General features: G+C 37.3%; 1 protein-coding gene across 1 annotated transcript in view; it reads left to right on the top strand.

Annotated features, from left to right (window-relative positions):
• EDEM3 (ER degradation enhancer, mannosidase alpha-like 3) overlaps positions 1-14,890 on the top strand; it is a 27,648-nt gene extending 12,758 nt beyond the window's left edge. The window contains exons 8-20 of the mRNA XM_009581571.1: positions 719-824; positions 1,427-1,524; positions 2,896-3,021; positions 3,604-3,687; positions 5,214-5,297; positions 5,869-5,993; positions 6,495-6,660; positions 9,302-9,456; positions 10,228-10,381; positions 10,894-11,088; positions 11,876-12,041; positions 12,546-12,731; positions 14,282-14,890. Coding sequence (XP_009579866.1) covers positions 719-824; positions 1,427-1,524; positions 2,896-3,021; positions 3,604-3,687; positions 5,214-5,297; positions 5,869-5,993; positions 6,495-6,660; positions 9,302-9,456; positions 10,228-10,381; positions 10,894-11,088; positions 11,876-12,041; positions 12,546-12,731; positions 14,282-14,688 — 2,052 coding nt within the window. The 3' untranslated portion in view covers positions 14,689-14,890. The remainder of the gene's footprint in view (positions 1-718; positions 825-1,426; positions 1,525-2,895; positions 3,022-3,603; positions 3,688-5,213; positions 5,298-5,868; positions 5,994-6,494; positions 6,661-9,301; positions 9,457-10,227; positions 10,382-10,893; positions 11,089-11,875; positions 12,042-12,545; positions 12,732-14,281) is intronic.
• Positions 14,891-15,220: the final 330 nt, after the last annotated feature.

The raw sequence follows: 15,220 nt of genomic DNA, 5'->3' as shown, positions 1-15,220 counted from the left end.
CAGGAAGCTAAATGAAAATGTTTGCGAGTTTTATTTTAATGTGATACCAAAAAAAAGAAGCACGCTTTTTTTCGGATTAGAATTTTTTGACATCTTTCAGTATGGGCCTAGTATTTCATTTAGTTTCATGGAACTGAGTGGAAGCATAGCGGGGCCTGTGTTGAGTGTTTTGGTAAAACTTGTCCCCCTAAAATCCCATGCGTGCGTGTGGCAATCTAGAGCCGTTTTTGTTGAGTGGGTTGTTGCCTTCAAGTTACTTTTTGGGTATATAAAGAATGTATATAACTTGTCTACTAATGAAAAGGGGCTGCTGCTCCACATTGAGATGTCTGAAAAGATGCAGCAATTTTGATTCTAATGCTGTTATATTTCTTGAAAATTTTTTTTAATTAGGTTACACTATCCTGTCTGTATGCACAATTTTAGAGTAGGAAACCCATGCAGAAGGACGTTTGACTTGCCTAAGACCATACAGCATATTGTCAAATGTCAAGCACCATTCTTTCTAATCAGCAACAGAATAACTACTTATATAAAATGTGAACTAAACATCCTACTATTTAAGTGCATGTAACGTAATACTGAGTTTTGTAATTGTTAGATATGAAACATCTTACTACTTCATAGCATCTTAATTTCAATAGACAAAAGAATAACAGTCTCTACTATCTGTGTCTCTCTATAATTTCCTTTAATGAGCATTTTTTTCTTGTTGCAGGAATATGCACGGAAGGCGCTTGATTTTATTTGGGAGAAGAGACAGCGCAGCAGCAATTTAGTGGGCGTTACTATTAATATTCACACTGGAGACTGGGTCCGCAAAGGTGTGTGGTATTCTGACTCAGAATCAGTGACCACAGGTGGTTTTGGGCAAGAAAAAAACCTTGACATCCCCCACAACACATTTATCTAGACTATTTAAAAATGTTAATGGGGTGGGCAAGTGGAGTTACATAATTTCAGTGCTGGAGAAACCTGCTGCAGCAAAGCCTGGCTTTGCTCTGAAAAGGTGTTTTGGTAGAGAAGCTAGTTTTATTCATTGCAAAGAAAGTGTTCTCTGATTCACTTTAATAATGAGAGGGGAATGCCGTGGGATACATTTTCAGACATTGTACTATAAATACATAGGAAAAATATAAATAGGACTGTGGTTATATATGGCAGCCAGTAGAAATATTTTCATATGAGAAAAGTGAAACAACTGGCTTCAATGCATGTCTGTTCATATTACCACGTGCACTGATACTGCAAAACCTTTAGTGTAGACATACAGTATTGTGTCTCTGCATCCATCTGTGCCTTAATTCTAGTGATAGGAGGCTTTTACTTTTACTGAAAGAGCCTTTAAAATCAAAATGAAACCATGTGAAAATATCCATATAGCTACTTAAAGTAAAACCACCTTTTCATTTTCTGCTGTTTCTAGATAGTGGAGTTGGAGCAGGAATAGATTCATATTATGAATATTTATTAAAAGCCTATGTCTTGCTGGGAGACGACAGTTTCCTGGAAAGATTTAACACAGTAAGTTAATACCTTGCTCAGGTTTGTGCCTTCTGTAAGACAAATTTAAGACTAATTGTATTGTCAGCTGTTAGCCTGAGAAGCCTATGAAGAGATCTTTAGCAGAATTTCTGTGACTTCTGATGTGTCTAGTGTCAGCTCTGTTTAATATGATTTTTGCGAAGCTTGAGTGAACTGTCACCTGAGCAGCTATTTTAACCCCATTCAATGAAAATCAGAATCTTCTGGACCTTTTTCCATGTTTCCAGTACAGGAGAAACTGTATTTCGAGATCGCCTTGGAGGGTGTAATACTGCAAATGTTTCTGTAAAACAACATAAGGGCCTCTTGTTGCAAGCCATGGTACAACTGTCCTGGAGCAACAAAGAACATCTGAAAATCAAAGTCTGGATCTTGCATTGCATTGCAGATCCTAAGGCCCAGTATACATTTAAGTATACTTACAAGCTGAAAAACACACTGAGATTACTAAATTCATAAGATTGCTAAGCAACTTTGTCAGCATCGTTATTCTTTCGTAAGAGCATTCTTTCTTTTGAAAATTGCAAATCCAGTAAAAATATTGTAAATATTATAATATCATAATGATTATGTCATAATCATAAAACATAATATCATAAAATGATTTTATATCATATAGCGTGATTTCATATCATAAGCAGTATTAAAATTGGAATAAATCATCAGCTAAAGGCTGGTTGCAACACTTTAGGTGTAATGTTTATTTCATATTCCTAAACTGGAGACATCATTATTAGATTTTTCCTCAATTATGTCCATTAACTGTTTCCTATTGATTTGGCTCATGTGCTTATGATTGTACCTTCTGTGCTTCAGAAAACAAGGCAGGCAGCTATCTTGGGGAGTTATAGAATTGGAAGTCAGCAAGTTGACAATTGAGCTAGTGGGTTTTAAAGTTCTTCTGAGCTATCAAGTCCAGCTGCTTTACTGTTTTTTTAATACCTCCTTTTCCCCTTCTCCTCCTGACATGTATTTGTTTTAGAGTTCTCTTGTTCAGAGAAAGCAATTTCAGCTTTGTTTAGTGTGTGCTTGAAGATTCAGCCAAGACAAACATGCCTTAACTGTGATAGTTACTTGTGCATCACATGGCTGCTGAATGTACTTTTTTGTATGTGTATTACTTGGAAAATGTGATGTGTATTGCGTGTGTAATACTGTGGAGCTTTGCATTATTTACTGCACTTCTTTTTAGTTTGCAAAACTAGAAACTACTGTGCATTGCCAAATGTAATAATTGGGAGTGTAGTACTGGTTCTTCCATTGAAACAAAATGCCATAGTCTGGTGATCTGTATCTATTTTGTAAAATGTATTGATAATATACACTCATGATTTTTCTGATGTTTGTCAGCACTATGATGCCATAATGAGATACATTAGCCAACCACCTCTTCTTCTTGATGTTCATATTCATAAACCAATGCTAAATGCTAGGACCTGGATGGATTCTTTGCTAGCTTTCTTCCCTGGATTGCAGGTAAGGTTTAAAACCCATGTGCAGATGATTTTAATAACAAGTAAACAGACTGGATGTATAATTGACAAGTCAAGCTTAGTAATTTGATTTTCAAAAATACTGAATGAGGATTTCTGTACTCACTCCTCCTGTCACTTCAATGCTATGATGCGAGTTATTGTGCATTTCTGGCCATGTTGAGTATCGGGAAAAGTACGTCTGTATGATTTCCTTACTTCACTCCTAGTCATGAAAACACTCAAATTAAGCTGCCTTTTTAGTAGTCTAGTGACAAATTTTCTGGTTTGTGTGCCATTTACATCTTTAAGACAAACTAAATCACATTTTCACCACAGTTCTCTGTAAATGATAGAGAACCTTTTTCTACATAGGCAGTAGTCTTAACGAGCTCACTGATTTTGCTTAAAAAGCTCTTATGGAGTATCTGTGGTTTACACTGAAAGGGGGTCATATGTACAGTATGTATCTGCTGAAAATGTAGAAATTGGTCTGTAGCTTTACATGAACACTGTGAGTGTGCCTAACTTTGAATATTATTCCTATGCATGGTGAATTAGTGTTAATTTTATTATTGAATTTTAGGTTTTGAAGGGCGATATTAGACCTGCTATTGAAACTCATGAGATGCTGTATCAAGTTATAAAAAAGCATAACTTTCTTCCAGAGGTAAGGTAGTAATTTTTTGATCGTGTAAACTGATTCTTACCTCAATTTGAGCAGTCTCAGATATCCATTTGAAGAAATAGTAGGTATATGTGTCATTAAAGCCAAAGGCTCATTTCCACAGCATTCTTATGTGATTTACAGTTCTGCATGTATGACAACTGTGTTTTGGATATGAAATATTTTTCCTTCAGTTATGCTGTAATTAACACAATAATAGGAAGCTGCTGCTATTAATACTTGCTTAGACTTTATATTTTAGCCTTTCAAAATTGATCTTGACTCATTTCAGTACACAAAACTTGTATAAGCACACATAGTTCTAGCTGCTTAGTAATGTAATAGCATTAATGCTAAAGATCAGCCATCTTTATTAACCCAAGAAAGGAAACTAAAGACTGAATTGTTCTGAGAGAATGTTCTGAAATTTTGCATAATGTCCTTGAAATTAGGTACACAAACTTATCTGTAGATACCGCAAGTGCAGTCTTTGAGCAAGTTAATTCTACACAGAAAAGCTTGTTTACCCGCTGAAGTATGTCTTAGTCTGTGATGACCGAGAATATATGAGAAAGCTTCTGACTCCACTTGTAATTTTGACTTTCCTCTGGTGTAAGCTTATTTCTGTTAGAGAACATTTTAATTAACATCGCATTCACCTAATATGGAAATAGAGAACAAAGAATGCCCTCTAAGCACTGGAATTATTTTTTGGTGTGCTTTTAAAATGGTATGATTTGGCTCCTTAGGATTTTTTTGGGTTGTTTTTTCAGTGCTTTGTACTTACGAAGGAAACTTTGAAAGATCAGTTAGTTATATTTAAGCCAGTATGCCATCCCCTTTAGCAAAGACTTAGCTTAAACCCTAGTGTGAACTAGTAGTGAATGTAAGCCATCACAGAAGTGGCTTTTGCCAGTGCATATTAAGAGTAAATACATAGACTAGGAAATTTTTAGATAACTGACTTCTAGTCTGTGGTATTTCTTATGTTGGAAACGGCTGCTTATCATCTCTCAGTCTGAAATGATACTCAATGCAGGGGAAGTGTCAGGTCGTAGGTATGTTTGCAAAAATGGTGTTTGTCAAAGCTCGGGTCGTCTCTCTGTAGCGGCCCTTCACCAGGCTACTTCGGTTGGATTGCAGCAGCAGCTGTGCGCTCGTGCTGATGGGAGCGATTGGAGGCTGTGCGCTGCCTCCTGCGTCTGGAGCACAAGTTCTCGTCTGGCACCTCTCACCAGAACCCCACTTGCTGGGCATTGGTCAAGAGGCTGGGTGGTGTCCGGACTCCTGCACTAACACGAGCTTAAATCTCACTCATGCGAAGTGGGCTAGAGCGCTGGTTTAGGTTTTGGCCTCAAATGTACTAACTGGACGGAGGTTCTTGTAGCCTCCTGAGATTGATGTTGGGCCTTCAGTCCTCCATGCTGTGTACTTTAGCTGTTGTAATACGGTTAACGTAGAATTCAAAATAAACCTGTGTTTGGTTTTCATTCTTGCATTTATTTTTGTCTGTTCTTTTTCTTCCTCAGGCATTCACAACAGACTTTAGAGTTCACTGGGCTCAGCATCCTTTAAGGCCTGAATTTGCCGAAAGCACTTACTTCTTGTATAAGGTAAGATCACTTTCATTCCTCTGGCTTTTGGTCACTTTGACTAGCACCTAGAATTTTGTTGGTGTTTTATTTCAATGTAGAATGAGTAGTGTATCTCCAGCTTATTTTATCTACTGGAGCCAGTTCTGTATGTAACTAAGATGAAAGTATTGGTTATCAAAAATTGTTCTAGGAATTTTGTTTTATATGCCTCAAATTAGAAAGAAAATTGTTAAGTGACAAAGGCCCATATTTTTAAAGATATTTAGGTGTTGCTGATTTCTCTTAAAGAGATCTTAAAAGATTAAGAGCAAAAGCCACTTGTACGTTGCAGAGAAGAGTAGTGCCTAAATGTCTTGCATTTCTGCAAGTATTGCCATGTGCTTATCTGCATATCCGTAAAAGGTTATGCAGTAGTATCTCAGAAGTCTCTCTTGTGACTGTTTAGCACTATTAATAAATTAGACTTTACTGGTGTCTGAGAAGGTATGGAATCGATAAATTAGCATTAGGAAATGAAAGCTGATAACTGTACAGTAAGTCTAAGTGCACCTATATGTTTGGGTTTTCTTTGTTTGGTTTTCTTTTATAGGCTACTGGGGACCCTTACTATCTAGAAGTAGGAAAAACGCTCATTGAAAACTTGAACAAGTATGCAAGAGTACCTTGTGGGTTTGCAGCAATGAAGGATGTTCGTACAGGAAGTCACGAAGACAGGTAAAAGTTTTTTGCAAAGATTTTTTTTTCAAAAAAAGATTACAGGAAAAAAAATCTAGTTACCCTGTTTATATAATTGAATAAATTGACTTTTGAGTAGCTGTCTGTCCTCAGTTTGATAACCAAGTCTTAAATTACGCGTTTGTCATAGTCTATAAACTATTCAGTAGTTTTATAGTTTGTTACGTAATAATATTTTTAGTTTAATAATGTTTCATTTGTCTCACAGCAATAGATGAATTACTTTCAACCAAAATATACTTCAAATCTAGAAGTTTGTAAAGCGGTTTATTTGTTTTTTCTATAATGCTGGTTTGTACTGAACATGCTGAATCATTTCCCTCCAAATATAGTTTTTTCCAAGTGGGAGGAATGCTAATGGAATTAAGTTCAACAATAATAGTCATGAAGTCTTCAGAGATGGAGCAATATGAGTATTTGTTTTACTGATGTTTTAGAAAAAAGGGGATCTTCCTAAAGGACATCCATTTTTTTCCATAGAATGGACTCTTTCTTTCTGGCCGAGATGTTTAAATATCTTTACCTGCTGTTTGCTGATAAGGAAGACATGATTTTCGACATTGAAGATTATATCTTCACTACAGAAGCTCATCTATTACCACTTTGGCTTTCCACTACAAACCAAACCATCTCTAAAAAAAATACAGTAAGTAACAGCTCAATTTTAAATCAGTTTTAGTGATGCTTTGAAGCAGTTCCTTTTTTTTGTGAGAGGAAATGGAAAAAATATTAGGAAAAATCATAATTTGAATAGTACACCAGTTTTAACACTTCGTTTAATATGAACTATTTCATCATATTAATAGTGACAGTCACATGAGCATGAATAATGTTTCCATGACTGGATTCTGCACCACTGAATTTTGAGAAAAAAGCTGTGGAATATTAGCAATATTTAAAAAGAAAATCATTCCTCATCTCTGTATAAATTTGAAAATAACACACTGTGATATTTTTGTCTTCATCTTTATTTTCTATTATTTTTTCTAAAACATTTGCAACAACATACCTAAGTTTTTGTTGCTTATTTTACTACGTGAACCATTGGCAAATTTTGAAAGGTTTTTTGAGACCGCAACAAAGTTAGTTTGACAAGATACAGCTATAGCTTTTGGGATATTTAATTGTTTTAGTTCATGCAATAGGCATCTATTGTGTAAATGTGAGAACATTTAGGGGTTTATAAATTACTTAACCTTCCAAAATAACCTATAGTAATACAACTGTGCTGTGAAGCATCATAAATACTCGTCTTGTTTTTGTGCTCGATAAGGTGACATAATTTATCTTTAAGGCAATAATACTACTGGCAAGCAAAAGAAATGCATGAGAGAGTGAATAGAGAGGTGTCTAGCACATCAGGGATGTAAATTCCCTTATATTAGTGTGCCTCTATTTTTACCCTTTACTATGTGTTTTACCCATGAGAGAGTGAATAGAGAGGTGTCTAGCGCATCAGGGATGTAAATTCCCTTATGTTAGTGTGCCTCAATTTTTACCCTTTACTATGTGTTTTCCAATAATGCCTGGATCAGAGGAAAATGCTCATGTTGTGTGTCAAGCCACGTGTCCTGGAGAAATCTGAAAATTCAGTAGAAAGCAGTGTCTTTTATGGACTCTAGCATTAGACGGTGAAAAATTTTTAATTACTTGCTCTTAATCTCTAACATTGGTAATACATTTAATGGGGGGTTGGTTTTTCGTGTTCCTTGATGGTGGAGATCCTGCACCCTCTCTGAAATATTCTTTCCTTGAGCATTTATCATCTTTTGTCTTTGAGTTTTGCAAACGGAGATTGTTTTTTAAACAATGCAAGAAGTTCTCTGAAGGGTCTGAAGGAGCGTTTTATATAACTTTCATTCCCAACATGAGAAGCTGATACTTTTGAGACAGACAGGATTCCCACAGCTGATGCTTTGCGAAGTGCTGGCCTGACATATGTAGTTCTCTTGAGAATAGCAAATGTTAATAAAAGGCCCATGAAGAGGATACAGTAAATTGTTCAAATGCAGTTTTCTTAAGCTCTTTGTTAAGTCAAAACTGTTAATGTGCATAATACAAGTAAGAAAGATCCATTGAAAATGGTGTCAACAAAATGTGTTAAATGAATAAAAGGCTGTGAAGATGAGTGTGTTACTCTTTTATGGAATTTATCTGATGGGGGGAAAAAAATGATAAGAAAAAATGGAATTTGTAAATTATTTTTAATATAAACACAGTGCTAGTAAGCCAAAATGTCTGTGGGATAGTTGGTAGTAGCAACCCAACATCCTGTTTGTATTTATACTCATGAACAGGAAAGGTCAAGTCTTACTATGCTGATGCTTGCTATAGTGCTTGTAAGAGCTTCTTAAGTGATGTGACTACTATTTGTCACACTAAGAGCATAGGTACTTTAAAGTGTTTATTCCAGTAAACTAATAGCCTTTTAGGTCTTGTTTTTCAGGGAGCCTTTAAATACTTGATTTTTAATTAGCTAATATGTTGCAAACCGTTTTTTTTTCCTAAGTAGAGGAATACTACGTTAATTTTTATAGAGGAGAAAATTAACTTTCCAGTTATCCAACCAGTTAATTGCAAAATTAAGAGCAGGCTAAATATGGCTCCAAATCACCGTACGTGTTCCGCGTGGTTTCACATGTTACAAAACAGCAATTTGTGCAAATGTTAACTCTGTCACCTTTTCTGAAAATAGACGTTGTTTGAATTATATATAGATTCATCCTTGCCCATTCAGACTTGCAAGTCTGTATGGCTCCCGTGGAGGAGAATCTTTTGTTCGTATGAAAAGATGTGACATTCTTAGTAACACGAAGCAAGAATTACCCAAGGCCTGCAGCTGGTCCACTCAGCATAAAGGCAACATCAAATGAAGTCGTAACTACTTCCTTTAGTTGTCCAGCACATAAAAGTACAGGGGCACTAAATATGTCATGAGCAGGCTTGAGAAGTGCTGTTTGCCAGTAGAGGATTAACTGTTTCTGCAAAAAATTTCTAGAAACCGTGGATACAAGTTTGGTAAGTTACAAATGAGAACTGGTGTTGTATTTATCTATCCCTAGAAAGGGGTTGTAGTGCACTGGTTACTCTTTATTATTGCAAGGTGTGGCACAGAAGGATGATGTATTCTTCATTCCTGGAAACTGTGTGGTTGTAGAACATTTATTGCATTCCGCTGCTTATGTCCTGAGTACACAGATTACTTAAGGGTAGGTCTATCTGTTGATTTTCTTCGTATAAAAATGTAACGTGCATTTTTAATAGGTGATCTGTATCTTTCATTTTAGACTACGGAATATACAGAGCTGGATGACAGCAACTTTGACTGGACCTGCCCGAACACCCAGATTCTTTTCCCAAATGACCCTATGTTTGCTCAGAGTATTCGTGAACCTTTGAAAAATGTGGTGGATAAGAGCTGTCCTAGGGGTATTTCCAGAGCGTAAGATGAATATTTTCTGTCTTTTGTTAGTGTAGAAGTGAGTGGAATAGTCTGTTATGCATGGAAGGAGAAATATGAGGTGTATTGGAGCTTGCTCTGCTTGAGTTTGGAGTCCTTTTAGAACAGATAGCGTAGCTACAGGAAAAATCAGTTATGTTTTCTCTGGCACCACCAGCAAGACTTATTTCACTTCCAGCATGAATTAGCGAGTCATTCAAAGCAAAAGGAGCTTAATGAGCCACATACTCCAAGTAGGAATTGTAGCCCAGGTACTACAGGAAATATGTCTCGTTGATTTGTAAAATTAATTTCTGTAGTCTCTTCAACAGTTCTGCAACTCTCCTTTGTAGTAAGCAAATCATGCTACCATACATAACTTGACCTATTTTGAAGCGTTTAGGACAGTCTGTTAAAGCTGAGGAGGTTTATCCTTCTGACCAGCTTTTTGATACTTACACTTCATGACTAAAACTGAGTAGCAATTCTATGAGGAAAACTGGTTTTAGTCAGTGTTACAATAATGCAGATTATTTAGAAATGAGAGATAGCATATGGTAGTTTTGTTATCAACATTGTGTGTGCTTTTTTGCACTACAATAATACTGACAACTTTTAAAAAAGATAGTTTGACTGAGGAGTTGCATTCTAGTGAAGCTTGTACTCAACATTATTCCAAGGAATTGTAATACTGTGGTGGTAGGTATAACGTAAGAGTTATGTTTCAAGAACAATCTGGTTTTTAAAGCTTTGATCTCTAATATCTTTTGGCAGAGAAGAAACTTTGGGAAGTGGACCAAAACCACCACTGAGAGCCAGAGATTTCATGGCCAGTAATCCTGAACACTTGGAGATACTGAAGAAGATGGGAGTCAGTTTGATTCACCTGAAAGATGGAAGAGTGCAATTGGTACAGCACGCAGTGCAAGTAAGACCTGACAATACTTTTTTTGAAAACTTTCAGTAAGATCTTACTAGCGATGATATTTGACACTTAGAGGTTCAGGAGGGACAGCCAGACTGTGGAAGGAGGCACATGAGCTGGATATGCAACTATATTTAGCAGGCTGATGCTTGTTAATATTTTGCCTCAGCAACACTTTCAACTAATCTTCCATTAAATTAGATGGAAGCTGTTCATGTCAGTGTTGTAGCTAACAGCATCTTACCTGAAAATACTAGCTTTCAGTGTGAGATACTTCCATTTGTTTAGGAGGTCTACACGTTTGTATGTTTTTAGTCTTCTGTGTGGTGGAGGCATTAAAAGGTTAACTTCCGTATTTGAAATGATGAATGAGTGCCAGTGAGCATCCACTCTGTATTTTGAAGTCTTTGTAACAGTGGTCTAAGCAAACATAACTTCAATTTTTTCTTTTTTTTTTTTTTTCAAGTTTCTCAAACATTTAAGAAGAAAGTGTTTATCGTTTCTTTACTACTCAGGCAGCAAGTTCACTTGATGCTGAAGACGGCTTACGGTTCATGCAGGAAATGATCGAACTCTCCAGTCAGCAGCAGAAAGAGCAACAGCTACCTCCTCGTGCTGTTCAAATTGTTTCCCATCCATTCTTTGGCAGGGTGGTCTTGACTGCTGGACCAGCACAATTTGGGATGGACTTATCCAAACACAAAGCAGGGGTATGTAAGATGCGTATGCGATCTGTTCATAACTTTCTGTTACTTTCCTTATTGCATAAACCTAAATTTTACAGTATTGGTACTATTTCAGGGTGGTCAGCTAGAGGGTGATTAATTAATTACAGTGGTTAAGATGACAGGGCGCAGCAATGACAGAATGGTAGCAGTGACAGCCTTTTAGATGAGCGGCTTATCGGTCTGTGGCCCATGCTCTGCTCCTGAGTCATCAGTCATGATTTAGGATTTAAAATGCATACATTGTATGATTTTTGAAAAAAATTTATATAATCGGCAGTGCATATCTTAAGAGATGTTAATTTAAGGGAAGGTTTTCCTACCGTGTCAGCCATGAATTTGCAGAAGCCTTTTTAGAGTTAGAGTAGGCTGTTTTTATGCAAGCTTTTATAAAAGGCTGTATTTAGATGGAAGAAGAAAATATCACAGAGGCAATGGTCCCTATTGGAAGCAGTAGGAAAACCCGATGACTTCAGTTGGGCAAGATGCAGCCCCAAAGAGGAGTTCCAGACTAGCAGTTCACAGAAGAAAATTTTCCAGAGACAACAGTTCACAGGTATAGACAAAATACACTGAATGTGAGAATTAGATATTCACTCGGTGATTCTTTGCTTCTTAGAACTCCAGCTTCAGGGTAAAGATTGCCTGCACTGACAGAAGACAACACTAAACGCATTAGATTAACTGAAGAAATGAAAATGCTTAGGAATCTTTTGCAAGCTTGAACCTAGTGCTCTAATTCTCTTTCATTTGTTTTTGTTTTTCCAAACAGACAAGAGGATTTGTTGCAACCATTAAGCCATATAATGGATGTTCAGAGATCACTAATCCTGAGGCAGTGAAAGAGAAAATTGCTCTGATGCAAAGAGGCCAGTGTATGTTTGCTGAAAAGGCACGAAACATTCAAAAAGCTGGAGCAATAGGAGGCATTGTTATTGGTAAACAAAATTTTAAGTTCTTAAAATCTTAAGTTTGTGTAGATGTAACCTATATTTTACAGATTTGAAGATACTGGAGAGCTGACAAGAAGCTGTTAAACTCTCAGAGATGACAGTACTCCAACACAGAAATTGTGCTTTCAGAAGATGAAGAAATGTTTCAGTTTTGTCTGGTTCTGTGCAGAAACTGTAGCTAAACAAATTGGGATGGGTGATTGTCACTAATTGTCACGATTAAAAGTTGTTATTTTAAGGATCACCGGGTGTTACAATAGTGCTATCTACTAACTGCTGAGGAAGACTTGAGATACAAAATGAAAAACGTTAAGGAAAATGCAAGTTGGCTTTTTGCTTTTTATGACCAACTTACTATTTTCTGCCTGGGATCCTCTTAACTGATTGGGCAGTGAAAAGCTGCTGAAAAAGTCTGCTGAAGTTCAGAATTGTAGTCTGTTTATCTAACAGGAGGTTTGCCTGCTTTTCCTTTTGTGTGCATCTGGCTAGATGACAATGAGGGAAGCAGTAGCGACACAGCTCCTCTCTTCCAAATGGCTGGTGATGGAAAGAATACAGATGATATCACAATTCCCATGCTCTTCCTCTTCAACAAGGAAGGAAACATTATACTGGATGCAATCCGGGAGTATGAGGCTGTGGAGGTGCTCCTTTCTGATAAAGCAAAAGACAGAGGTAAGACCAGAGGTTAGTTATACAAATTTAGCTTCCATCTGTGCTGGGGCACAATGTGAAATGTACAATAGTGATTTTTATCGCTACCCAAAGGTGCAAACGCATTATTTGGTAGCTCTAGTTTTCTGTTTGACATTGGTATTAGTTTTTTCATAAGAAAGCCATTATCTGAGATGTGTCATTATCCGCCTCCCCCCCAAGCTAACATTAACATCCAGAAATGCTGTTCATAAGTTAAATCACAGTTTGACTAATGAGAAAATACAGCCTTTTGGATTCCTTTTGAACCCGTTTTGTCATAATCTGCTTTGAAGTAGTGTCAGGAATAGCATAAGTGTTTTCAGTGCCCTACATTGTAAATGCCTCTCTCTTTATCAAGCTCCCCAGTGACATTCGTGGTACCCAAAAGGAGAGAGACAACTGTTAAAACTGTTTTGCCTTTCTAAGGAGAAGTGGTTGTCATGAGAAATAAGGCTGCTGACCTCAGATGTTTTACAGTTTTTCTTGTATAATACAGGAAAATTGCAAGCTAATACGTTCCCATTTAAAACGTTTGCCTATGGCAGAAGATTCTAGGTTTTCCTTTTGTAAGCTTTCCTCGTAGCACTGCTTTGTCCAAGCAGAGTATGTAAGAAGAAGTATTTCTAGTAAACCAGTGGCAGCGTTCATTATCTGCAAAGGTGATATGCCAAAAGCTACCGTGTTGTTTCTTCATAGCTGCTTACAAATTCCTCGTGATTATGGTTAAGCTGCTCTAACAAAATACTAAATACAAAAGATAGCTCTGCATTTGAGAATTTGTAATCCGTATCTGCTTCTTCCCCCCTCCTCGTGCTTCCGTTTGGAATCCCAGCAACAATCTTTAAAGGTAAAACGATTCCAAACTACATTATTGATAGCAGTAAGTATCCCATGCTAAATATGGTGTATGCAGTTAAACTCCTTAGGAGTCTTGAAATATTAGTGTCCTGTACACTAGGTATAAACATCAAACTTCAAAGAAATCTGCATGGTTAAATCGGACAGCTGTTGTAAAGTTACAAGCTAAATCACTGCCTGAGCTATGTATGTTAGTTGCTTTGAGTGGGGATGTGATGAGGGAGGTTTTGGCTTTGGCTCTTTTTAATTCATAGTTCAGTAAACTTATGAAACTCTGTCTCCCACTTGCTTAGAAGTGGGATCCTGGTGAATCTGGGAGTGCTTTAAAATGGTATTAAAGTTCAGTGCGCACAGTGGATATTTGCTTAAGACTGAAGGATGGTAACTAGCACTGACCCAGAAGTCACTATTCAAGTTTGAGGAGCAAAAACTAGTCTCACTATATTGTTTGCCCTCGTTTAAAATGTATTTAAATGTCTTCCCTCCCCTCCCTCTGTAAAGTATGTTCCTTAATAACATTAAATTTTCATACCAATGGAAAGTCTGCACTTCCTTGAGGAAATAAGGCCAAGGGAAGTGACCTTGCTTTTGAAATACATAATAAAATACTGCCTTCCTAGGTTTGTTGTTTTTTTTTTTTCAAAACATTTTTTTTCTCTCCCCTCTCAAAGACTTGGAAATGGAGAATATGGACCAGAAACTATCTGAAAACGATTTACATAAACAGAATTCAGAAGAAGGTACTTCAGCATCTCAGGATGCTGGAGCGGTCAGTGAGGAGCCTGAAGAAGGAGAAAGCTCTGATGTTACTGACCCCGATTCTTTATCTCCTGCTAACGCAGACAGTGACAGCGTTTCCATTTCAAATCAGGATTCCTATGTCCCTGGAATCGATGAGGCTAGTGCTCCGGAGCCAGCATGTACGCAAGGGGATCACCAGCCTCAGGAACAAAAGACTGAGACAGAGTCAAATTCCAAAGTTAACTGGGATAATAAAGTCCAACCTATGGAATCCATATTAGCAGACTGGAATGAAGATATAGAAGCATTTGAAATGATGGAAAAGGATGAGCTATGACTTGTAATAATAACTTATTTGTTAGTAAACAAATGGAGAACTCTTTGGGTAGAAGTGAGGCCCTGATATCTGAGAACCAGAAAACATATTCAGTATTGTGATGAGCAACCAGGTTTCACCTGGAAAATACCATAGAAATCCAGCACGCGCTCTTTTTATTGTTTTAATTTTTCCTGTTTAAAAATGGGAACGTGCAATTGAAGCATTTATCTGGCTCCGCCACATGGTGCTGTAACCCAGGAGGCTCGTTCAGGGAACGAGCCCGACTTCTGCGTTCCAGGCTCTGAGAGGTCACGCTCCCTCGGTCTCTGGAAGGCAAAAGTTGAACGCAGTGGGGTTGGCATACCACGTAACGGTTATCGATGAGAGCACTTGAAGGCAGTAGGTCAGCCATTGTTCTGGTGGGAGCGAAGGTGCGGTTTCACTGATCTCTACTGAGTTGAAAGCCTTCACTGATAGCAGCAGGTGGAATTATGTTTCCAGTTCTTATGTCTCTAAGACACAGCTAGAAGCAGTTTGATTTTTGTCCTGA

This window comes from Fulmarus glacialis, unplaced genomic scaffold (genome assembly GCF_000690835.1).
Source record: "Fulmarus glacialis isolate BGI_N327 unplaced genomic scaffold, ASM69083v1 scaffold16787, whole genome shotgun sequence".
Classification (NCBI taxonomy): domain Eukaryota; kingdom Metazoa; phylum Chordata; class Aves; order Procellariiformes; family Procellariidae; genus Fulmarus; species Fulmarus glacialis.
The sequence above is the reverse complement of the archived record's forward strand: the minus strand, read 5'-3'. Positions and strand labels throughout refer to the sequence as shown.